The sequence below is a fragment of the Acanthochromis polyacanthus genome, chromosome 1, assembly GCF_021347895.1.
Source record: "Acanthochromis polyacanthus isolate Apoly-LR-REF ecotype Palm Island chromosome 1, KAUST_Apoly_ChrSc, whole genome shotgun sequence".
NCBI classification, from domain to species: domain Eukaryota; kingdom Metazoa; phylum Chordata; class Actinopteri; family Pomacentridae; genus Acanthochromis; species Acanthochromis polyacanthus.
The window spans coordinates 30,242,644-30,266,734 of record NC_067113.1 but is presented as its reverse complement, the minus strand read 5'-3'; the positions used below and the strand labels follow the sequence as shown (position 1 = coordinate 30,266,734).

At 37.7% G+C, this 24,091-nt stretch overlaps 1 protein-coding gene, 1 long non-coding RNA gene and 1 gene segment (V, D, J or C); 1 reads left to right on the top strand and 2 right to left on the bottom strand.

Annotated features, from left to right (window-relative positions):
- The window catches only part of LOC127534400 (uncharacterized), a 36,173-nt gene extending 27,804 nt beyond the window's left edge, over window positions 1–8,369 (top strand). The window contains exons 4-5 of the long non-coding RNA XR_007942513.1: window positions 6,469–6,600; window positions 7,873–8,369. This is a non-coding gene — a long non-coding RNA (uncharacterized LOC127534400). The remainder of the gene's footprint in view (window positions 1–6,468; window positions 6,601–7,872) is intronic.
- LOC110945276 (M1-specific T cell receptor beta chain-like) overlaps window positions 1–24,091 on the bottom strand; it is a 79,401-nt gene that overhangs the window by 9,932 nt on the left and 45,378 nt on the right. The gene's annotated exons all lie outside the window — the stretch shown is intronic.
- On the bottom strand, window positions 8,493–9,997 carry LOC110972869 (Ig heavy chain V region 6.96-like). The segment is given in 2 exon segments: window positions 8,493–9,803; window positions 9,902–9,997. Coding segments are annotated over 2 exon segments (402 nt in total).

Here is a 24,091-nt window from a genome sequence, read left to right as displayed (position 1 = left end):
GATTTTTAGTTGTTCAATAATTATAACTCTCCTTTAAATCAACAGCTTTAGTCTGTTTTTACAGAATGTCAGCAATTCAAACCTCCATTAGAAGCTTGTTAAACTTCAGTTTAGCGTTATAAACAATCAGTTTGCTCCTGTGGCTAAAATACACTTAGTTATGACACAATTTTTCAGAACACAAAGCAATAAGCTGGATTTAGGATCTAGACAGACTACAGTTATGATGCTATTTCTGATTTCTTTTAGCTTCTTACCTAAAACGGTTAATTTAGTTCCTCCACCGAAGTAAGGTACTGAGCCTGAACCAGAGTCACAGTGCAGCTGATCCATATAAAAACTGCTCAACATTCTGCCTCTGTTTCTTGCTTTTTAGTTCTGTATTAATGTAATTTTCCTTCAAAACCAGCAACTGCAGTTTGTTTTTACAAAATATGTACAGTAAAAACCTCAATTAGCAGCTCGTTAAACTTCATTTTAACCTTCCAAGAACAGTCAGTTTGCTTCTTTGGCTCCAATAAGCTTCATTCTGACACAGTTTTTCAGAACAAAGAGCTGTGAGCTGAACCTGAACTGGATTTAAGAGCTAGAAACACTCAGATTACTTTTCCGTTGTCATTTATTGCATTTTCTTACCTAAAACGGTTAATTTAGTTCCTCCACCGAAGTAAGCCACTGAGGTTGAACCAGTGTCACAGTGCAGCTGATCAGTGCTCAAAACTGCCCAACGTTTGGCTCTTTTCTGCTTTTTAGTTTGGTAATAAGTTCATTTTTGCTTCAAAAACAACAACTGCAGTTTGATTTTACAAAATATCTACAACACAAACCTCCATTCTAAGCTTCATAAACTTCATTTTAAACAGTCAGTTTGGTCCTCAGAGCAAAATCTGCTCCGTACTGTCACAGTTTTTAAGAACAAAAAGTTATGAGATGAACTTGAGCTGGATTTAGGATCTAGACAGACTGCGGTTACGTTTCTGTTTGTCATTTATTTTAGCTTCTTACCTAAAACAGTTAATTTAGTTCCTCCACCGAAGTAAGCTTCAGAGCCTGTACCAGAGTCACAGTGCAGCTGATCAGTGCTCAAAACTGACCAACGTTTGGCTCTTTTTTGCTTTTTAGTTTGGTAATAAGTTCATTTTTACTTCAAAAACAACAACTGTAGTTTGATTTTACAAAATATCTTCAACACAAACCTCCATTCTAAGCTTGTTAAACTTCATTTTAAACAGTCAGTTTGGTCCTCAGAGCAAAATCTGCTCCGTACTGTCACAGTTTTTAAGAATAAAAAGCTACGAGATGAACTTGAGCTGGATTTAAGATCTAGACAGACTGCGGTTACGATGCTGTTTTTGATTTCTTTTATTTTCTTACCTAAAACGGTTAATTTAGTTCCTCCACCGAAGTAAGCTTCTCCAACACCACCAGAGTCACAGTGCAGTTAATCGATGTAAAAACAGCCTGAGGTGCTGCTTTAACTTCACTCCTTTATGTACTAAATATATGTTTCAGTTTAAAACCAACAACTGCAGCCTGTTTTTGCCAAATATCTGCAATCCAAACATCAATTGTGAGCTTGTTAAGCTTCATTTTAAACTCCAAGAACAGTCAGTTTGCTCCTTTTGCCAAAAGAAGTTTCATTCTGACACAAATTTTAAGAACAAAAAGCAATGAGCTCAACTTTAGCTGGATTTAGGATCTAGAAACACTTCAGTAATGATGCTTTTTTTTAATCACAAGATTTGGTTTCTTACCTAAAACGGTTAATTTAGTTCCTCCACCGAAGTAAGCTTCATTGGCACCAGTGTCACAGTGCAGCTGATCAGAGTAAAAACAGGCTGAGATGCTGCTTTTACTTTGCTTCCTTATTTTTGGGTCATTTTATGTTTTCATCGTTTTAAATACCACTTTATTTAAAACATTTGTTACACTACCATCCGTTTTTTACAACTTTGATGCAGCACTAAACTAAACTATTTTCTCTAAAACAAAACAAGTTAAATCAGGATTTTGTGTGTCTTTGTTGAATGAATCAGTATGAAGGAGTTTTGAAGTTCTACTCACCGAGAACAGTCAGTTTAGTTCCCTGGCCGAAATAAGCTTCATAGTTGGCACAGCGCTGAGGCTTAATAGCAAAAAGTACTGAGCTGAATATTAAATTATGAATACCTCAATACTTATAGTAACTTTCTGCACTGCTTCAGCTACAGATTTTCTTACATGAGTTTAGTTTTAATGGTTCTTTTCTTACCTAAAACGGTGAGTTTGGTTCCTTTTCCAAAGTACGCTTCGTTGGCGTTGTCACAGTACAAAAACACTGAACAGGAAACTGGTTCTCTGGCAGAATTTTCATTTTTAAGTTTTTACAAATTCTTCCATCAACACCGAGGCTCTAAACTAAAGTAGAATCCATCAGAACATAGAATTAAAGTGAAATATTTACCTAAAACCGTCAGTTTGGTTCCTTTTCCAAAGTAAGCAGGATTAGCCTGGTTCACAGTGGAAAAACACTGAACATGAAACTGGTTTTCTGGCAGAATTTTCATTTTTAAGTTTTCACTCATTCTTCCATCAGCACTGAGACTCTAAACTAAAGTAGAATCCATCAGAACACAGAATTTAAATGTAATATTTACCTAAAACCGTCAGTTTGGTTCCTTTTCCAAAGTAAGCAGGCCGAGCGTCGGTCACAGTGCAAGAACACTGAACATGAACATGAACTGAACATGCTCTCTGTCACAATTTTCATTTTTAGGTTTTTGCCAGTTCTTCCATCAGTACTGAGACTCTGAACTAAAGTAGAATCCATCAGAACACAGAATTAAAGTGAGATACATACCTAAAACTGTCAGTTTGGTTCCTTCTCCAAAGTAAGCAGGTTCAGTGGTGGTCACAGTACAAAAACACTGAACATGAAACTGGTTTTCTGGTCGAATTTTCATTTTTAAGTTTTCACTCATTCTTCCATCAGCACTGAGACTCTAAACTAAAGTAGAATCCATCAGAACACAGAATTTAAATGTAATATTTACCTAAAACCGTCAGTTTGGTTCCTTTTCCAAAGTAAGCAGGAGTAGTCTGGCTCACGGTGCAAAAACACTGAACATGAAACTGGTTTTCTGACAGAACTTTCATTTTTAAGTTTTCACTGATTCTTCAATCATGACCGAGGCTCTAAACTAAAGTAGAATCCATCAGAACATAGAATTAAAGTAGAATATTTACCTAAAACCGTCAGTTTGGTTCCTTTTCCAAAGTACGCAGGCTGAGTGTTGGTCACAGTGCAAAAACACGAAGCATTAAACTGTTTCTCCCAGAATTTTCATTTTTAAGTTTTCACTAATTCGCTTGTCGACACTGAGACTCAAACAGAAGTAGAACATCAGCAGGACACAGAATTAGAAAGAAATCTTTACCTAAAACCGTCAGTTTGGTTCCGTCTCCAAAGTAAGCAGGTTGACCCTGGGTCACGGTGCAAAAACACTGAACATGAAACTGGTTTTCTGACAGAATTTTCATTTTTAAGTTTTAACAAATTCTTCTATCAGCACTGAGACTCTCAACTAAAGTAGAATCCATCAGAACAAAGAATTAAAGTAGAATATTTACCTAAAACCGTCAGTTTGGTTCCTTTTCCAAAGTAAGCAGGATCGTTGTAGCTCACGGTGCAAAAACACTGAACATGAAACGTTTTCTCACAGAATTCACATTTTAGAGTTTTCATTATTTCTTCAATCATCACTGAGACTCTAAACTAAAGTAGAATCCATCAGAACACAGAATTTAAATGTAATATTTACCTAAAACCGTCAGTTTGGTTCCTTTTCCAAAGTAAGCAGGATCAGTGTAGGTCACAGTGCTCTGAATCAGTTAAATATTTCAGCTTTGTCATTAAAAACTGATTTCTCTTCAACTCTCACACCAACATTTCCTCTATTTTAAGTCGGATGCAGTGAAGTGAAGCTGTGAAGCTCCAACTTACCTAAAACTGTGAGTTTTGTTCCTTTTCCAAAGTAAGCTTCACTTCCAGTGTCACACTGAGGGCCTCCTTCAGCAAAAAGTCCCTAAACTTTCCATAATGCTGCTGTTCAGACACAGCTCAATAATCCAGAGGATGAAGACGCTTTAAACCTGCAGGCTGAGCTTCATTATGTCCACATTAGTTTGAGCTTTTTGAAGAAAAGTGAAGCAAGTTTTTGAAGGTTCCAACTTTGAACTGAAAGGTTTTAAAAACTTTTTTTCATGTTAATTTCTGCTTCTAAAGTAACTTTTCGGTGCCAAAGTGTGCCGGCATCCCTCCTGCCTTCAGATTGTTGATTTTTCTGCTCTCCACAGTGTTTTTAGCTGCAAGCAGCCGTCGACACAATGGAAGTGAATGGAGGAGGTTTTTGTACGACGGCTCTATGGAGTTGTATCACCGTGGCCCCCTGTCCCCACGGTGAAAAAGCCTCATACAAAAACCTGGTGCACTTTTCTCTCTGTGCCGTCTCCTTCCCCCACCCACAGCCTCCATATCTCAGCCTCCATCTCTGCGGCAGCAGCTGTGCAGCTCTGACGCCTCAAACCGACGGCTGCTATTTCTGTTAGAGCTAAGAAAAGACGCAAGAAGGAAGAGAAAGCTGCTTTTAGTTTGTAGCTGCTCAGAGGAGGAGACGTCTGTGCTGGTCACAGATCTTTATCCAATCAGATACCAGCAGAGAAACTCACTGTTACTGACTGATAATGTAGGAGATATTGTAGATTATTTACAGTTTTTTTTTCTCTAATTTTACAGAATTAAATATACATTGTAAAAACACATTCAAAGCTTCAAGGTTTTTAAAACAAATTATTGGTGTTTAAAGGATTTCCCCCTTCTGTTAAATTACAGATAATATCTGATAAAATCACAGAAAAAATATATTATCATGTTGACTGTCAACAAACAGGCCACAACTATAAAAAAAAGAAAAATAAATTTAGTAGTATTTTATAGTAATTTGTTATTTTCCAATGTTTGGCTGTAAAATTAAGCTGTTCTTACTCTCTTTAAATCAGCAGAAAATATTATTTTACAGGTTTAGAACACTTGTGGGCTATTGAAAAAATGTTACATATATTTAAATTTTTCTAAAGTAGATAATCAAAGAAATTCAGCTTTTGTTGTTTTTTATTTTAATTAATTTATAGGAGACTTTTTGAGTTGTCTCTTCTTCTTATCAGGATTTTATATTGTCGTGAACATGAGTCCACATTGAGGAGAAATGTGACAGGAGCAAAAAAAAACAACCAGAATGTAAATGACAATAACTTCACTTTAAACCAGTATAATATGTCATATTTACTCTTTATTATGGCAGATACAGAATTTACTTCATACATTTTCCGCTATAACTCCTTTTTCATGCAGACCTTATTTTCAGCTCCAACTCCAAACTGTAATCTCACATGAACCCTGCAGAGGTCAGTGTCTGCTAACCTCTTAAAGCCGATATGTTTTTAACCTGTCAGGCTGCACCCAGATTTATTTGACATCAACATTTTCAGACTTGTGCCCAGACTGACACAGTTAAGACGCTGTACAGGTTGATCATGTTTCATGGAGCGATGAACCCGACTGAACCCGACACCTGCTCACTTATCTGCCCACATCAGCTCTGTGGTGCTGCAGAAGCTAAACGGTAGAAAACAAACGACTTGTTGTTCCTTTAATAATCTTCCACAATTCACGATGCGCGTGTTCTGTTTTTAGATTCACGTCTTGTTTTAACGTCGCTTTAGTGCCACACCTCGACTCAATCCGTCTCAGGGCCTCTCAGACTTCCACACATCACAGTTTGTCATTAATTCCTCCTCCTGGTTTCCTCTTCGGGTTGTTGTTCAGCTGCTGAGGCTTTCTGAACCACTGTGCTGTACTGGAAGCGCAATAATAAACAGCCGAGTCTGCAGCCTCAGCCTGGTGAATCTGCAGCGTGGAACTGAGCAACGAGGGCCGCGACATGCTGTACTTGGATTTCTTTGAATCATCTTCAATGCTCCAGTTGTCTTTACCAACAGAAAACACTATGAGCTCTATTTTCCCTCCGTCTTTTTGCCTGTACCAGAACATGTAGTAGTTCTGACTATTGTCTTGTTCACAGTCCAGAGTTATAGTCTGATCTCCTTCACGGCTGAAAACTGCCGGAGGCTGCTGGATTTTCAGACAGAAACAGAAATCTGGAAATACAAAAAGAAAGGCAACACATAAACAAAAGGTATCTTGAGCAGAAAACTCTTCAGTTAATAAAAATGTTCTTACTGGAGAAGATTAAAACTGCAACCAAGAAGACTTTCATTGTCACAGCAAATTCAAAACCTTCTATCAGTCTCCATTAAGCCTTTTGTCAGACTGAGCAGTACTTCCGCTATCTAAACTTCTGAAATAACTTCACTTCTTCGCCCTCCTCCTCTTCTTTTACCATCAACTCTGCCCACTTTCATGTTTCACAGGTTCCTACATGTACAGTATCAGTCTCCTGGTGGACGCTGAGCAGCAACTGCAGGTTCAGGTCCTCATTCATGAGCATCCAGAAGCCATTTCTGCAAGATTTTAGACTCTACAGGAACTTTAGCTTCAACAAGGTAAGACTATTTGATGTAAAGACTAAACAGGTTTAAAGTTGACTGAAAGGAATTGCCTCTCATTACTGCAACTCTGAGCTTTAGAAACTCATCAGTTCTGCTTAAGTTGCTTTTTGTATGAAGTGGAATCTGCAAACGCTGATATAGCAGGACATAAAGTCTAGCTGTAGTCGAGGATATCCGGTACATTCTGTGGCCACTCTATTAGCTACACATTTGAATGTAATCCAGCACAACTTTGCATTCAGATTGTACTTTTTCTCTACCCCTGTATTATTCTCTGTTGCCCTCCAGGCCCTATCTATCCATCCAGCTCTTATAAAAAACATGATAAATAGATATTTACAATAGTACAAAAACTAGGGATTAAGAAATACTGCATTAGATTTCATCAATATGCAGATGACACCCCGTTTCATGTATCTATAAAGCCAGACGAAACTAATCACTTAGAAGGCTTAAAACCATAAAATCCTTAAACTTAAGTCACTTAATACCTCAGAAACAAACAGTCTAAGCAGATAATTACTCTGAATGACTTTTCCTTTGTCTAGTTCTACTGTGAGGAACTTTTCAACCAGGGTTTGTCCTTTAACGGACATGAAGAAAGTCTGTAGGACGGACTTCTTTCACCTTCACCACACTTGTCTTGAGTTTTTTAATGTTATTTCATAAAGATGTCTGTCCTTGTATGTCTCTTGTTGTTATATGTCCTCCCTTTGTCTCTGTTTCCCTCCTTTTCGATTCCCCTGATGAGTTTTACCTGTGTCTTCCCCCTCTAATCACTTCTGAGTGTATAAATAGTATGGTCTTTGTTAGTTTGTCTTATTTGTTCTTCTATCTCTCATACTCCAGCGTGACTTTCTCCTTGCGCTCCACATGTTCCTCGTATTAACCAGGTTTGTGGTCTGTATTTTACTGAGGATTTCTGTTTTTAGTTTTTTGTGGATTGGTTCCTTTTTATATCCAGCTTTCTTTGGTACTTTTCTCTGCCTGTCTGTGGTGTCTGCTTTCTTGTCTGACCCTGTTAAGCCATTTGGCAGCAATATCGAAATCAAAAAAGTTCGGAAGGCAGACACCCTCTCTACTTTGAAACTTTCCTTCTTGACAGAGCTTATGGTTATACAGTAGCTGCTTGGATGACCCTGAACTGTCCCTTAATTATGCTGCTGTCGGTTTAGACTGTTGAGGGACTCCCATGATGCACCTCTCCTCTCTCCATAAACCACCATTACATGTCACTAAGTAGTTTGTGTTTTGTCCTTTTCACAGGTGTCTCTGAATGTGGAGCCCCACACCGCTGGACTCATCGATCTCCAAAGTGTTCATTGTTCTTTTATTTACAGCAATTCTAACATTTGGTTTAATATCTTTTGGTCATTTTCACCTCAGTTTTCGTGGCCTGTAGCAGCTTGTTTTTTGTAAAAGATGTGATTACACGTTTCATTGAAGTATATCCAAACTTTTGTTCACAACGGTACTACTAATGCAAATCACGAAATGTGTGTCTTATCTGCAGTTTGTGTTTTGTCCTCTGAATGTGGAGCTACACACCACTGGCCTCACTGACTTCCTAAATGTTTGTTGATCTTTTATGTACACTTTTAAACGAAAGTCTACAGACACTTGTGAAGATCACGTATATCATGGCAGTCTTTAGTTTGCAATGACTCCTATAACTCTGAATTTTGAAAAAAAAACACCTGTCTTTGTCACAGACTCATGCATTTTGTTTCTTTCATTGATTTATTAAAGGTCTTCTGAAAATATGATGAAATCTGTTCAATCAAAAATATACACAGTTATTGAAATATTTGGTTAAATGTCCTTTGGCCATTTTCACTGCAATTTTAGTAGGGTGAAGTAGCGTGTTTGTTGTAAAAGACAGATGTATTTTAATGATTTAAAGAAGTATGTACATATTGGATAAGCTAAGATAAACTTAATTGATCATGTTCATGTTACAGCAACTGGATACAGATACAGACAGAAAGAAATACAAGAATTACAGAAAGGACAACAGGGCTAAAAAATAAAGATAGAATAATAGACAGTATGCCAGGCATGATAAATCTACGTTTGGATATGTACATTATGACATAGTGAAATTTACAGACAGATGAGGACAGTTAAGATTGAGTTTCTATATGGATAAATATACATACGACTAGGACTGGCCCGAATAGTGGTTTCTGGCCTCCGAATATTCGGGCCCTATTAAAGACGAATATCCGGATATTCGTTCCGCCCCGTAACATCCGACCGGGGGGGCGGCCCGAATAGTCGGATCCGTTCGTCTGGTCTCCCAGGTCCTCATTTTGCCCTCGTTCAGTCTTTAGTTAAACTGAAGAATTCCCAAACACCGGTCTTCAGCATCTTGTCTTGTGTTTATGCAACGAAGTGAAGCGTGACGTCAGAGTCGGCAGCCACCCGGCCATTCGGATGGCTGCCGACCAAAATTAATATCCGGATAGTGCCGTAGCGAACGAATATTCGGATATTCGGAATATTCGGGTCCAGCCCTACATACGACATGATGAATTTACACATATGTAGGTCCAGCATGGAGGATAATTTACCCACAATTCAGTCATTGCAGTCAAAGCACTTTATAAGCAGAAAAGACAGGTGGTTAATATGATATTAATACACATTAAGAGCTGTAAGAGAACATGTCTTCTCTTTGTAGTTTGTGTTTTATCCTCTCAGCAGCAGGTATCTGCAGATTTTTACAGATTCTTGCACTGCTGCACAACCGATAGCCCCTCATGGACACGTAAAATAACTGCTATGTTCGGTTAATCTTAGCCAGTGTGTCTTAACCTACTTTCCTCTGCTGGATCAAACCCAGACAAGCCACAGCTCCTTCCTGCCATCTGTCGTGTTATTTGTATGACTGTCTGCTGTGTTTGCATCACTGTGACTGGCGGCGCAGTAGTAGATGCTGCTGTCGTCCACAGACAGCTCAGGAACTTGAAGAGTGAAGCTGTTTTTGGCTGTATCGATCGACGACTTGAAGCGTCCCGAACCGTCGTCGTACTCTTTGGTCAGAAACTCTATCTGGGCTCCGTGGTGTTTCTGTCGGTACCAGAGCATGGTGTAGCTGCTCATGGAGAAGCCTTCACCCAGGCTGCACTTCAGCAGCAGAGGGTCTCTGGGGAGACTCATCAGATCTTCAGACTGAAGAACGACGACGCTGAGACCTGCAGCACATGAAGGATGACGTTTTATGGTCCCACAAGTCGATGAGCGACTCCAGGAAATCTGATCTGATGCTTGTTTGTTAATACACAGAACTCACCTGAATGTAACAGAAGAGACAGAAATACTGTGAGGAGCATGTTGGTGATGAGCCGTCTTCAGCTGAATGAGTCAAACATCAGTGTTCACAGGAAAGAGGTCACATGATCACATAACCAGAACCTAAGACTGACTCTTAGTTCTCATTGGCTGATTAGAAATGACAGTTCGGAGAGTATGAAAGATGTTTTTTAGGACGACTGATGCCGGAAAAGCCTTATTTCAATCAGATGCTCTTCCACCTTTAATACTTCTAAGAAAAATCACAATACACATATGTTGAGTGACTTTTGTCTGCCCTTATTGATCTTTATGTTTCTCATATAATTACTGTTTATCTATTATTGTTTTATTTAGTTTTTTACTAATTTATTTTCCAGTTTTTTCCTGTCTTGAGGTTAACTGTAGCCAATTGTCCAATTCACTTTGCTGTGTGCTTTGTAACCTATTTATTGGCTTCCATTAACCCTCCTGTTGTTTTCATTTATGGACACCAATAAATATTGTTTCCTTGTCTGAAAAAAACCCCCCAAAATTCAGCAAAAAAATCCCCCAAATTTCTGAAAATTTGTAAAGCCTACAAAATTCCAATAATTTATTAAAAGTTTCCCTTAAAAGTTTGATTTTTTTTTAAATTCCCCCAAATTTGGCAGGAAAATTCTTGTAAATATTTTTTAAATGAATAAAAATCTTTCAAAAAAATCCTAAAAATATCTAAAGTGATTACATGTATATCAGTAAAACCTCTAATATTTTCTTTAAGAACTTATTTCGCTGGATTTTGGTAGATTTTTTTGTGAATGTTCTTAAGAAACATTTTTAACATTTCTTTTTTTCCACCAAAAAAATGTTAAAGATTTCTCAAAATGTTGAACAGTGACAGAAGTTTGACTGTCAAAATATATATTTTTTCCAATATTTTCGAACTTTAAAACAGATCAATTTTGACCCACAGGACGACATGAAGGTTAAGCCTAACGAGACATCCGTTGTGGTTAAACTCTCTTCTTGTGTTTTATTCTATCACTCACCTACTATTAAAGTTTTCATTCATCTAAATGGCTGCTATACAGAATGTCAGGATTTGCTCTGAATTTGGCGACTGTCTGCTTTTCGATGTTTGGAGTAACTGTCAGAACAAATAAATGATTTTGTCTCAATGCGAGCGTTCAAAGCTCTGATCAGATGTGCAATTTCTAATCCCATTTTTAATGTCTTTTAATAATGTTGTTTTAATTTACTCGTTTTTCTCCCGTCTCTTGTCTTCATGCTTGATTTGAGTGTTGTTTTGTAACTTTATAATGGTGTGTGTTCGTGATCAGAAAAGAGTTTTGGATAAAGCTGAACTAAAATAAATAAAGGCTGTCTGTACATTCTGTCCTTTATGAATGATTTCGATAAATCCCCCAACTTTGTTTTTGTTGGGGAGGATAATCATCTGCAGCAGCATTTCACATGATGATTATCAATCTATGTTCTACTATCAAACTGAGACTGGTGTTTTTGGTATCTCTGATATTCAGTCATAAAGATAACCTGGAATGTATGAATGCATTTAGTTTGAGAATGAATTTAAAGCCATTAAATGTAAAAATACACTTCCATTTAACACAATACTTGTAAATTATTATATTATACAGGTCCATTAACCAGTGAAAAATGACTTCCTTGTTCATTATTTCCTTCCTCTGACATCATGAAAAATGACTAATTATTGAAATGATGTTATATTTAGTTTGACATATGATAACTGTTGATAATGTAGCTACAGAAATATCTTTAATATCACAATTTTTGTCCAATAAAGTTTTTTTTAATTGTTTTTGGTTGATTATTCCATCTGTAAATTAACAGAAAACTGACTACAGTTTTGAGTAATGATTACTGGTTGGAGTAATTTTCCTTCTATCTCAATAATAAAGATTTGTCTTTGCTTTCTATCTCTGTAAGTTCAGCATGCCCTTTACAAAGTTTTTCTTTCTTTTTTGTGTGCCTGTGACCAGTATTTTCTGATTAACGGAGTGATCTAAAGAAATAAAGATCCACTCAATAAAAACTTCTGACTGGAATATGTCCACAAAATGAATCAAGCTGCCTTTATTCAGTATTTACATGTAGCATTATGGCATTTTTAGTTAGATAATAAGTCATCTGCAATTTTAGAAAACCTTATTGCTAAATAAATGAAATATGGTAAGAAAACAGATGGGAAAGGTTCGTGATGGAAAATAGAAAAGTACATTTAGAAAAATTACATAATTTATCTATACGTCATTTATAAAAAAATAAAAGCGTAACGTTTTGGGTTCCATTTTCTACAATATGAAGATTTGTTGTCATTACAAATTATCATTGAGAAACTACAAAAATGGATCCAACAGCACAAGTTTTATAATTCGCACTTCTTCCACGTATACGTCCTATGAGCGACTTTCATTGGTCGACAGGAGGCGCTTTAACGTCAATCACATAAATTACCCAATAGCTGCAGCGGTTATGTCGAAAGCCGAGCGTGATTGGCCAGCCTTGATAAAACGCCTCGCCCACTGATTTACTACCACAGGTGCTTCAGACTTAATTATTGATGAGTTCGAACAATTCAGTAATTCGGTGGATTAAACCTGGAGGGAAATAACTAAAAAAATATTTTTACAATTTCTGTTGCTCTTTAAAAAACAAAAAACAAAACTTGTTTGCCGTCAACAGCCGAGTTTTTCCGGTACAGGAAGGCAGATTTACCCGTTTCCTGCTACCATTGGAGCACATGTCAGTCGGAGACGCTGCCAGTTTGTTACCTGTCACAGTTTCTGAGTTACTATAACGGTTTAAAACTCTTCCAGAAGATTACCTTGACTTCATCAAGGTAAGAATGATATTTTTTCGTCCTAGCATGTATTAGACTTTAGCTCTGTGTCTGCTTAAACTGTAAGCTAACGGCTAAGCTAATGAAGACGCTCTCTGCTGTGTTGTGTTTGAGGTCTTGGACTCATTTTTGTCCAAATTGTTAGATGTGAGGGGAGATGAAGGAGATAAATCCACCTTAAATACTGCCTCTCAACCCCATAACACTAGGGTTGTGTGTTTCCTATTACAATAACAGGCGTTTAAACCAGAAATTGATGCTGAAAACACGCAAAATGGCGTGGAATCCAGGAAGGTACACACGTGGACAAAATTGTTGGTACCCCTCAGTTAAAGAAGGAAAAACCCACAATTCTCACTGAAATCACTTGAAACTCACAAAAGTAACAATAAATAAAAATGTATTGAAAATGAAATAATCAAAAACAGCCATTACTTTTGAATTGTTGATTAACATAATTATTTGAAAAAACAAACTAATGAAACAGGCCTGGACAAAAATGATGGTACCTCTATAAAAGATTGAAAACTATTTGACCAGAGTGACATGATTAACTCAGGTGTGTCATTTAATTGACATCACAGGTGTTTCCAAACTCATAATCAGTCAGTCTGCCTATTTAAAGGGAGACAAGTAGTCACCCTGCTGTTTGGTGAAAAGGTGTGTACCACACTGAACATGGACAACAGAAAGCGAAGGAGAGAATTGTCCCAGGACATCCGAAAAAAAATTATAGACAAACATCTTAAAGGTAAAGGCTATAAGACCATCTCTAAACAGCTTGAAGTTCCTGTGACAACAGTGGCTCATATTATTCAGAAGTTCAAGACCCACGGGACAGTAGCCAACCTCCCTGGACGTGGCCGCAAGAGGAAAATTGATGACAAATTGAAGAGACGGATCGTCGGAATTGTATCCAAAGAGCCCAGAGCAACCTCCAAAGAAATTAAAGGTGAACTCCAAGGCCAAGGTACATCAGTGTCAGATCGCACCATTCGTCGTTGTTTGAGCCAAAGTGGACTTCATGGGAGACGACCAAGGAGGACACCACTGCTGAAAAAAACTCATAAAAAAGCCAGACTGGAATTTGCAAAAATGCATGTTGACAAGCCACAAAGCTTCTGGGAGAATGTCCTTTGGACAGATGAGACCAAACTGGAGCTTTTTGGTAAGGCACATCAACTCTATGTTCATAGACTCAAAAACCAAGCATACGAAGAAAAGAACACTGTCCCTACGGTGAAACATGGAGGAGGCTCAGTAATGTTTTGGGGCTGCTTTGCTGCGTCTGGCACAGGGTGTCTTGAAAGTGTGCAAGGTACGATGAAATCTGAAGACTATCAAGGCATTCTGGAGAGAAATGTGCTGCCTCGTGTCAGAAAGCTTGGTCTCAGTCGCAGGTCATGGGTCTTCCAACAGGACAACGATCCAAAACACACAGCCAAAAACACCCAAGAATGGCTGAGAGAAAAGCGTTGGACTATTCTAAAGTGGCCTTCTATGAGCCCAGATCTGAATCCCATTGAACATATGTGGAAGGAGCTGAAACATGCCATTTGGAGAAGACACCCATCAAACCTGAGACAACTGGAGCTGTTTGCTCATGAGGAGTGGGCCAAAATACCTGTTGACAGCTGCAGAACGCTCATTGACAAATACAGAAATCGTTTAATTGCAGTGATTGCCTCAAAAGGTTGTGCAACAAAATATTAAGTTATGGGTACCATCATTTTTGTCCAGCCCTATTTCATTAGTTTGTTTTTTTTAAATAATTATGTTAATCAACAATTCAAAAGTGATGGCTGATTTTGATTATTTAATTTTCAATAAATTTTTATTTATTGTTACTTTTGTGAGTTTCAAGTGATTTCAGTGAGAATTGTGGGTTTTTCCTTCTTTAACTGAGGGGTACCAACAATTTTGTCCACGTGTGTAAGTGCTCAAAATTTACCACAGAATGAAACCTAAACCGTGGATAGTATATACAAAAGTGAGTTTTATGCATCAGTCTATATATTGAGGATGCAGTGATGTGTACAGTAGGTACAGCCAGCCCAAACCTGACTATAAAACTGTGTTTGTTTTATTAAACTGATGCAAATGCAAAGAAAACCAGACTTGAGATCCTTCCTGAGCTGGCTCCCAGTCTTTACATATTACCAGCATTCAAACTTTAGGCAGGGACATGACAGAACAAGTATCTTTCTACACTGTTAAAATAAATAAAAATTACAAAAAACATAAACTGTATATAATTAAAAAAGTTCATTAAAACCAGTGAAAATCTAGCAGCTAGTGTACTGAACTGCTACAGTAAACTGGAGTTCAAATTGTTAGATGTAATCTTAATAGAAAATTTTATGGATGATGAAGCAAATGCGGACTCTTAAATATTGTCCTGTCCCTTAAATTTTGTGTTTTCCTTTATATAAATAGACATTTATACCATAAATTAATACAGAAATGGCAGACATTGGTGCCGAATGCAGAAAATTAGGTTCATTTCCTACAGAAACTTCCAGACTTCTGCCTAACGCGTCCCTCAAATACTGAAATTAAACCTAACCGATGGTCAGAAAATGCACATTTTGGTGTTGGTTTTTCAAGACTTTCTGTCTGCGAGTGTAGGTTTAGATTATAAGACACATCTATTAAAGGGTGTTTTTTCCTTCCACTCTGGGACAGAAATTTCCTCTTCAGGAGCACCTTAATACACCAAACGTTCCAGTTTTATTCCCCTGTCTATATTCTGAAAGCATTTACAGGCAGGCTTGTTTATCTGTCTGATTATAGAACAATATTTAACCTATTGTGCTTTTTTTTTTTTAATTCTTGCACTCTTTCACTGCTTAAATTTGTAATAGTATTCTTTAACAAGAATTTATTACTAAACAGGCAATAATGTTGTTTTTTTCATTAATTTGCTAATTTTAAGATTTGGGGATGTTTAGCTTTCGATAGCATGATTTCTTTCATACTTTTAGAAGAATAAGAAATGCACTTTTAGGTGTTTATTCCACTACACTTTGTCTGTTTGTATGTGTAGGCTCCAATTACAAAACGCATATTTAAAGGCCATAAATTTCTACTTCAGGAGCACCTATGTAAGAGAAACTTTCCTGTATTTTTTTCCCTACGTATATGTATGCTAAAGGTTTTTACTTGTGGGTTTTGTTCATTTATAGCCTGATTTATTGGAAGAGTTTTTAACTAATCACGTATTTGTGTTTTTTGAAACTTACCGTGAACAGCAGCTATCTGCCCTGCATATGTTGATTTCACTTAACGTCTTTTTAGTTTTCTTAAATAAGATTTTTATGCTTTTTTTCCCCCGCATTTGGTAATTTTCAGATTTGGGAATATTGGGCTTCCATAACATGCTTTTTTCAGACTAGTTTGTTTTACTGCTCTCTGTCTGTCTGCATGTGTAGATTTAAACTGTAAAACACACCTTTGAAAGCCTAAATTTTGCACTTCAGAAGCAGCTATGTAAGCTCAGCTTCACTGTTTTATTGTACTGCAGGGTTTGTTCATTTGTCATTGTTTCATAGAATATTTAAGATTAAGAAGCTTTATTGTCATTGCAATAAGTACAATGAAATTCCATTCTGTATTTTTACCTTTTCATGCTGTGCTTATTTTTGTACTCTTGCACTACTCCCTGACATGAATTTGTCAATTTTGAAATATTTTCTGTGGATATTTTTTATTTACCTTCCATAACATGCTTTCTTTCAGACTAGTGGAAAGAAAATACACATTCAGTTACTTATTACTTTTACTTTTCCACTGCTCTAAATATGTGTAGTGCATCCTAACAATCTGTCCTGTAAGTAACTTATTTAACTGGATGTCTGTGTTGTATTCTCACATGAAATCTGCCCCTGTGCGTGAACAGTGGAAGTTACTGACGCCTACTGTTCTGTGGTGGGATCCTGCAAACGACGTCATGAGAGAAGCAGGTTTTTGTTGCTGCGATCTCATTAAACCACATCACTGTGTACTGCCAGCGCAGAAATACTCAGCCGAGTCTGACGCTTCCACGCTCTTAATAACCAGGCCTCCATTTTGGACGTTTTCTCTGGTGATTTCAAACCGGTTTACAAAATCCTTCTCGTAGTTGGGATCGCCCGGATAGTAGCCAAATCCAATTAGATTCATCGTCCCGCTCTGTGTTTGCTGGTACCAGAGCATCACATTGAGAGCACCATCATCGTGGCTGCATGTGAACTCCACTCTTTCCTTGTTGTTGGCAATTTTTGGTTTAGTTTCCTTAAAAGTCACGCTCTCGGTTTGATCTGTGGGGGCAAAACAAAGATTTTTAAAAGCAGTCGATGCATGAGAAGACGGTTAAAGTGCTGTTAATTGCTTTGAAAATTACATGGAAGCAGGATGAGGATGAACCCGATCACAGTGAGGGACATCCTCCAGGTTTGAGCTGCTGCCTCAGTGAGAATCTGCAACGAGAAGCGGTTTCAGTTACAGGAAAGGTTTGAGGGTTTTTAGTCAGCGAGAAGCATTGAACCACATCACTGTGTGCTGGCGGCGCAGAAGTAAACAGCCGAGTGCGACTGATCGGCTTTCTTTATAGTCAGAGCTCCTTCTGTCACGCTTTTTCTTGTCAGTTCGAACTGTTGCTGAAAGTCGCCCTCGTAGGTTGGGGAATTTTCGTATCCGAACCCGATGAGGGTCAGAGACGTGCTGTCCTGTTTTTGTTGATACCAGTACATTATTATAAGGGAGCTGTCATCATGGCTGCACTTAATTTGAGCCTCAGTTTTCTCCTCCACTATCTGAGGTGGAAAATGCTGAAATGTGACGGCGCTCACCTGACCTGTGGAGAAAACAGCAGCAGACGTTACAGAATTTACATCAACAGCCAACGCTCAGCCAGTCCAGGGTGGAATGTGAGATCTTACATGACGACCAGATGAAGAGAAAAACAAAGGTTTGCGCGCGTGGACACATTGCAGAGCAGTGATGGAAGGAAAAGCGTTTCTCACAGAGTAATACGGCTCAGGGGGAAGAGGGAAGGAGTTGAGTTTGTGGTTTTAATTCACCACCACTCCCTCCTGATGGAAGGCGTCTTGCTGTGAGCTGTGCCTCCACCTGTTGGTCACATCTGTCCAAGACGGTTGGGAAAAGCAGGAAGAAAGGGCAAATGATGGCAGCTTTTTTTTTTTATCTTGGAGAACAATTTCTTACTTAATCCCCTTTTCTTTGTAGCAGTTGCTGGGTATTTTTTGTTCCTGTCACATTCAGACCCACTGTGGGCTCATTTTTTACTCTAATATAAAATCCTGAACCTCTATGGAAACAGAACAACCTGAAAAGTTACAAATATTTTTAAAAAAGGTTAAATTCTTTTATTTATTTTCCAAAAATGGAACAAATAATGGAATCAAGCCTTTTTCCAAAGGCCCACGTGTGTTACCAATGCTGAAAAAAGCGATGGCTCGACTACTTATATTTTTATAACCTCTACAAGTTCTAGTACTTTGCATATCAGAAAGATATTTCACCATGCTGTATGTATCTGTTTTAATTTATTCTCAATGCTTTGCTTTCATCCCGCCTTATTTTTTTCACTCCTTTCATGTGCAATCTTAATTTTTGATGCTTTTAGTATTTCATTTGTATCAATTGGCGGTTGTTTTTTGCATTTATTTATATTGAAATCCTTTTTTTAACTTCATTTTTTCACCTTTTTTCTTTCTGTTTGGCCTGACTGGCTTTTTGATATAATATTGTCTTCCTAAGTATTCTCTTTTTTTGGCTTCTCTGTCAAAGTGCTCCATAAACTCAGTTTTTAAAGTTGCAACATAAATAAAATTATTATTATCTTCCAGCAACTTACTGACAACTTGCTCCTTTTATAGTATTTTTGGAGCCATGCTGCATTAGTTTTGTTGCTCAGGTATGTTTACTTCACTCTTAGTCTCTTTGTTTTGTCAAACACTGCCTGTACTTCAGCTGAAAGGCCACAGAGTTTTCGTCACGTGTCTCTCAGTCGCAGCTGAATCTCTAATGACTTCAGGGTTGCATAGAGGAAGAGACCATTTTTAGTTTTTTGCAGAACCTGCATAGTGTAAATGATTCATTTTTTGCCATTTTTTTTTTTAGATGAGATGTTTAAAATAAAGCAGTTTTGATGAAATGTCAGTTTCAGACAGAGATGAGTAGTTCAAGGACAATTGGAACATTGAAAATCTGTGAATTTTTCAAGTTTTTACAGTTTTAGGCTCTGGTAAATGGTGTGATGTTGATCCTGCTGGTGGGTTTTGGGGTTCAGAAATGTGTTTAAGAGTTGCTGATATTATCTCCTCCTCGTGAGTCAGGTGTCAGAACAACGAACCTTTTCTCTGCTGTATGTTTTTGTCACAGTCCTGAGGTTTGCCACAGCACCGTGTAAACTGGTAGCGCAAAAATAAACAGCCTCGTCTTTCTCCTCCACGCTGGATATCTCCAGGTTCAAAAGCTTCCCTGTGGCTGCTGCCTTAAAACCAGATTTGAATCCGTCTTCAAATTGTGAAAGGCCAGTTACTACAACCACCATCAGCTCTAAAGCTTTTCCTCTCTGCTTTCTGTACCAGTACGTATACGAATGATCCGAGTCGTTCTGGTAGCACTGAATTTCTGCAGGGCTGCCGGGAAGGCTGGAGATGTAGCGAGGCCACTGAGTGATCAGAACGGACTCAGAAACACCTGAAACACAAAGGATTTTAAATGTGAGACTCAAACGCTAAGTATCATACAGAAACGCAAATATTTATCTTAGCAATTCTGTGAGTGTTTTCATCTTTATGGTTATTATTTTACCTGCAGCCCAGAATATAAAGAAGGTCAAGGTGGTGATGCCAGGAGTCATTCTGACTGTAAAAGAGGAAATGAAATGAACACCAGCTGAGATGTGCAGGGAGGAAACGCCGTCAGTTTGTCTGTGACGTAAAGTCATCACAGCCTGTAGTTCAGTCAGAAAGTCGCTGATTTTTTATCACGTGACTTTTAGCTGCAGCCAAACCACTGATGGCTTCAGGGTGGCGTCAAGGAGTGCAAAATTTTTAGCTTTTTACAGAATCTAGTTTGTGCAAACAGTTTATTTTTTGTCTTATTTTTAGATGTGCTGTGTAGAGGCATATCTCCTTTAATGAGAGGTTTGCAGAATTCTCCCTCTGCAGTGCCACAGGCTGATTGCCTCCACGTTTGTAGTAAAGGAAGAGGAGGAGTTTCCCTCCATGTGCATGTCGGTGCTTCATCACTGCTCTCTGCTGGTCAGTGTGTTCACTGTGGTTCAAGCAGAGCAAACATGAAGCATTTATAATAACTCATATCCTAGAACAGAGAACGCTGAATCACGTAAAGTAATAATAATCTGTTATTGTGAGGAGTTATATATGAATATTAGTCTGTTTTTTTTTTTTTAGCTGTATAATCTGTCTGTTCTTGTAGAGATTCAGGAAACGGAATATAGCAGAGGCATTTTGTGTGAACTCCATGCAGTTTTCCGAAGAAAGCTGATTTTTACATGAATAATTTGTTTTGAGTCAGGCTGAACAGATGTTTTACCAACTGTATTAACTTTTATTTACTCTACTGAAAGCTGAATGTTCAGTCCAGCCATTTGTTTAGTTGATTTTAGTGAGGTTGAACTGGACTGGGTGATGTAAAAAAAATCGCTAGAAGATGTTTTAGTTCAATTATATTGATAATTGTTGATCATTTTTAAGTAAAGACATGGGGAATAAATGTTTATTTTGAATTTAACCACTTAAGCCTATTTTTTTTAAGGTGCACAGATAATATTTTTGATCAATTAATCAGTCAAGCAGACTTTATCGCTTTTCATACAAATAAAATGTCACAACGTGCTTGATAGAGCTAAAGGAATTAGTGTAGAGTAGAAATGCTTTATTGATACTCAAAGAGAAGCTGTTGTTACAGTAGCCGGCAGAAAGAGTAAAGTGACCACCACTACAATAGAAAAATAAAAACTAGAAATACTAAGATACAAAATGCACAATAATACTATGAATAAAGATGCACTAAACTGACCAAAAAATAAAATGTCAACTGCTAAAAATAATAAAAAACAGTGAATTAAAAAACAAAACAAAAAAGCAACACACCCCAACCCTAGCAGCAAGTAAAACCAGGAGGTGGCTCATTTCTGTGTTTAATTTTAGTGGATTTTTTAAAATGATTCTTGTAAAAATCTGCTTTCTTTTATAGAAAGTTTCTGGTAATTGCTCTGCTAATCTCTGTTTCTCTAAATCTTTATAACAGAGCTGAAGAGCACAAAACCTGGAGCACAATAAACACATAAATATGCTGGAATTCTTCTTTTAAGATCTCTAAAGTGTGAAAATACAGAATAGTGCTTTATTTTAACAGAAACCCCCACTTTAATTGCATTTATTTACCCCTAAAGCTCCTCTTTGTAAGTATATTATGCAATCGTCTTCAGAATTTTCCTTCACTTTGTAAATGTGCACATTCAAATAAACTTTAAAATATATTCTAATGTACCACAGTGCTGTTAAGTGTGTACATTTTTGCTGCTGTCGCATGCTCTCAGAGGTTTCCTGTGTGGTTGTCGTTATCTGCTGGATCATCGTGGAGGTTTTTGTACGAGAAACTCTCTGTTTTTATTACCGTGCATACTCGCTGCTCCAAAATATTCTCCGGTGTCTTCAGGGTGTTTCAGCTGCAGGAGCTCAAGAAAAACTGCTTTCTCTCCGTCTCCGCTCACATCGAAGCGGCCTTGAAATTGCGGCTCAACTGTTGGATTTTTATAAGACACATAGGCGATGAGCTTCAGCGCGGTGTCTCCTGGTGAGCGCTGATACCACAGGATCGTGTCGTAGCTCTGGATGCGATGCGTTAAATTCAGTTTAACTTTATTGTCTGGAGTCCAAAACAGATCAGGTGGAGACTGAAACACTTGTTTTTGTTTATCGAGGTAAACTCCTGTGAAGAGATGAAGAAACGCAGTGGGATTTGGTGCGAGAGTTAGCAGAAAAATGAAGTAAATACTGAGATCTTTTAGAGTGAAGTGATACCTTTAACCCAGAACACGCTGATGATGCAAACGATGAGGTGAGACGGCTTCATGTTGAATGTCAGGAATCAACTGGAGTCTTTGCTTTTGAATCAGGAGGAGGAGCAGGAAGTTTGGTTTATCAACTAGTTTGTGAGTGAAAAAAAATGACATATGGACCTCTGAAAACTATTTTTGTGATGTTTATTGCATGGAAGTCTTGCAATGAAGTATCAGATTTGTGCCCAGTACTTTTTCAGCCAAAATTCTTCGCCACAGATGAAACATTTTAACCCTTTATCAGTTCCCGTCTCGTGTCCTTTTTGCCCGTTATATGTCATGTTTTTAGCCCTGTGTGTCTTATTTATATCAGGTTGTAATTTGTGTTTTGTTTTTCTTTTTTCTAACTTTTGTCATGCTGTATCTTGTTTGTAGTGTTTTCTACCCTCATTTTTGTAACTTTGTGTCTCATTTTTGTTCAGTTGTGTCTTGTTCATGCTCTTTTTGTGGCATTATGTCATGTTTTTGGTCCTTTGTGTCTTATTTATATCAGGTTGTGTCGTTTGTGTTGTTTTTTGTCACGCCATGTCACTTGTGTCTCATTCGTGTTGTTCTGTACCTTTTTTTTTTTGTCATTTTGTGGCTGATTTTTGTCGTTTTATATTGGTTTTGCCATAAGATGTCTCATGTATATTTGTCTTGTTTGTGTCATTTTTGGCTATCAGATGCCACGAGTTTAGCCCTATGTGTGTTATTTATATCATGCTGTCATTTGTGTTTTGTCTCATTTTTGTCATGTTATATCTTGTTTGTGGTGTTCTCTACCCTCATATTTGTAACTTTGTGTGTCATTTTTATTACGGTGTGTCTTATTTGTGTATTTTTGTGTCTTTTTCATGCCCTTTTTGTGGCATTATATGTCACGTTTTTACCCTTTCTTTCTTATTTATGTAATGTGTGGTTTATGTTGTTTTTTGTCTCATTTTTGTCGTGTTTTATCTTGTTTGTGGTATTTTCTACCCTCATTTTTGTAACATTGTGCCTCATTTTTGCCTAAGTTGTGTCTTATTTGTGTAGTTTTATCTCTTTGTGTCGATTTGTGCCCCTTTTGTGTAGTTTAATGTCTTGTTGGCTTCCATTTGTCTGACTTTTAGTTTGTTTTTGAAAACAAGCATGATTAATCCACATATAGTTACACTTACTTGACAATATTTATGCATTTTTCTGCTATTAAAAATAAAAATTATCAACAAAAATCTCGATTATGCTTGAGTAAATAAAACCCAAACTACCAAAATTGGTTAGCAATGTGAATATATTTAATTTAATCTCCATTGTTGTCATTTTGTCACGTGTGATTTCCCTTTAATGTTGACAAAAAGCCTCTTTGTCTGTGCAGGAGAAAATGTGGATAAACATGACAAATAAGCCCGAATAATCAGTCAAACCACTGAGCTGTCTGAGAAGTAATTTACCCTTTAACACTCATCGAGAGCAGAGAGAGGAAGAGGTTTTTGTGACGAGCAGATGGCTGATTGAGGCACTGTGGCTGACTGGCTGCACAGAAATACGTTGCCGTGTGTTCTCGTGCTTTCAGGTTGACGATGGAAAGCGAGCCGTTTTTCTTGTCGCTCGTCAGATCTCCGGCAAGTTTAAAATCTTTTCTGAACGGCTCTTCCACGCCGTCGTCTTTGAAATCGACGTATCCGTATCCGATGAGTTTCAGAGCCGTTTCTCCGGGTGACTTCTGGTACCAAAGCATCATTCTGTAGTCGCTTTTTTCATGAGTGCAGAAAAGCTTAACTTCGTCATCCTCCTTTTTAAAAACAGCAGGAGGAGACTGATCGACTTGAAGCCCCAGAGAAAAACCTGCTGTGAGCAAAATTGGGAGGATTAATTGATTTAAAATAGAAAAGCGGTACATCTGACTTGACTGAGAAGCGAGTGTTACCTGTGAGGAAACCGCAAAAAAGAAATCTAATCATCGTGAATAGATGTGACTCGAGCACAGAGATAAAGTCATGGATGAAATGCGGTGTTTAGGTTTTTACAGGGTGTTTCCTTTTCGTGCTTTCATGTGTTGTTTCAGGAGGAAGCTTTTGAGAGGAGGAGGAGTGGCTTCTTATAGCTGTACACTGAGCTGTTTATTGTTTACTGCACTCTACAGTACAATATGAGGCTGTGCAGTTTAATGTGTGATTTTGTCCCTTTGTGTCTTATTTTTGTGTAGTTGTTTGTGTTTTGTTGTCTGGTTTAATCCTCTGAACCCCAAAGCCCACCAGCAGATTTGA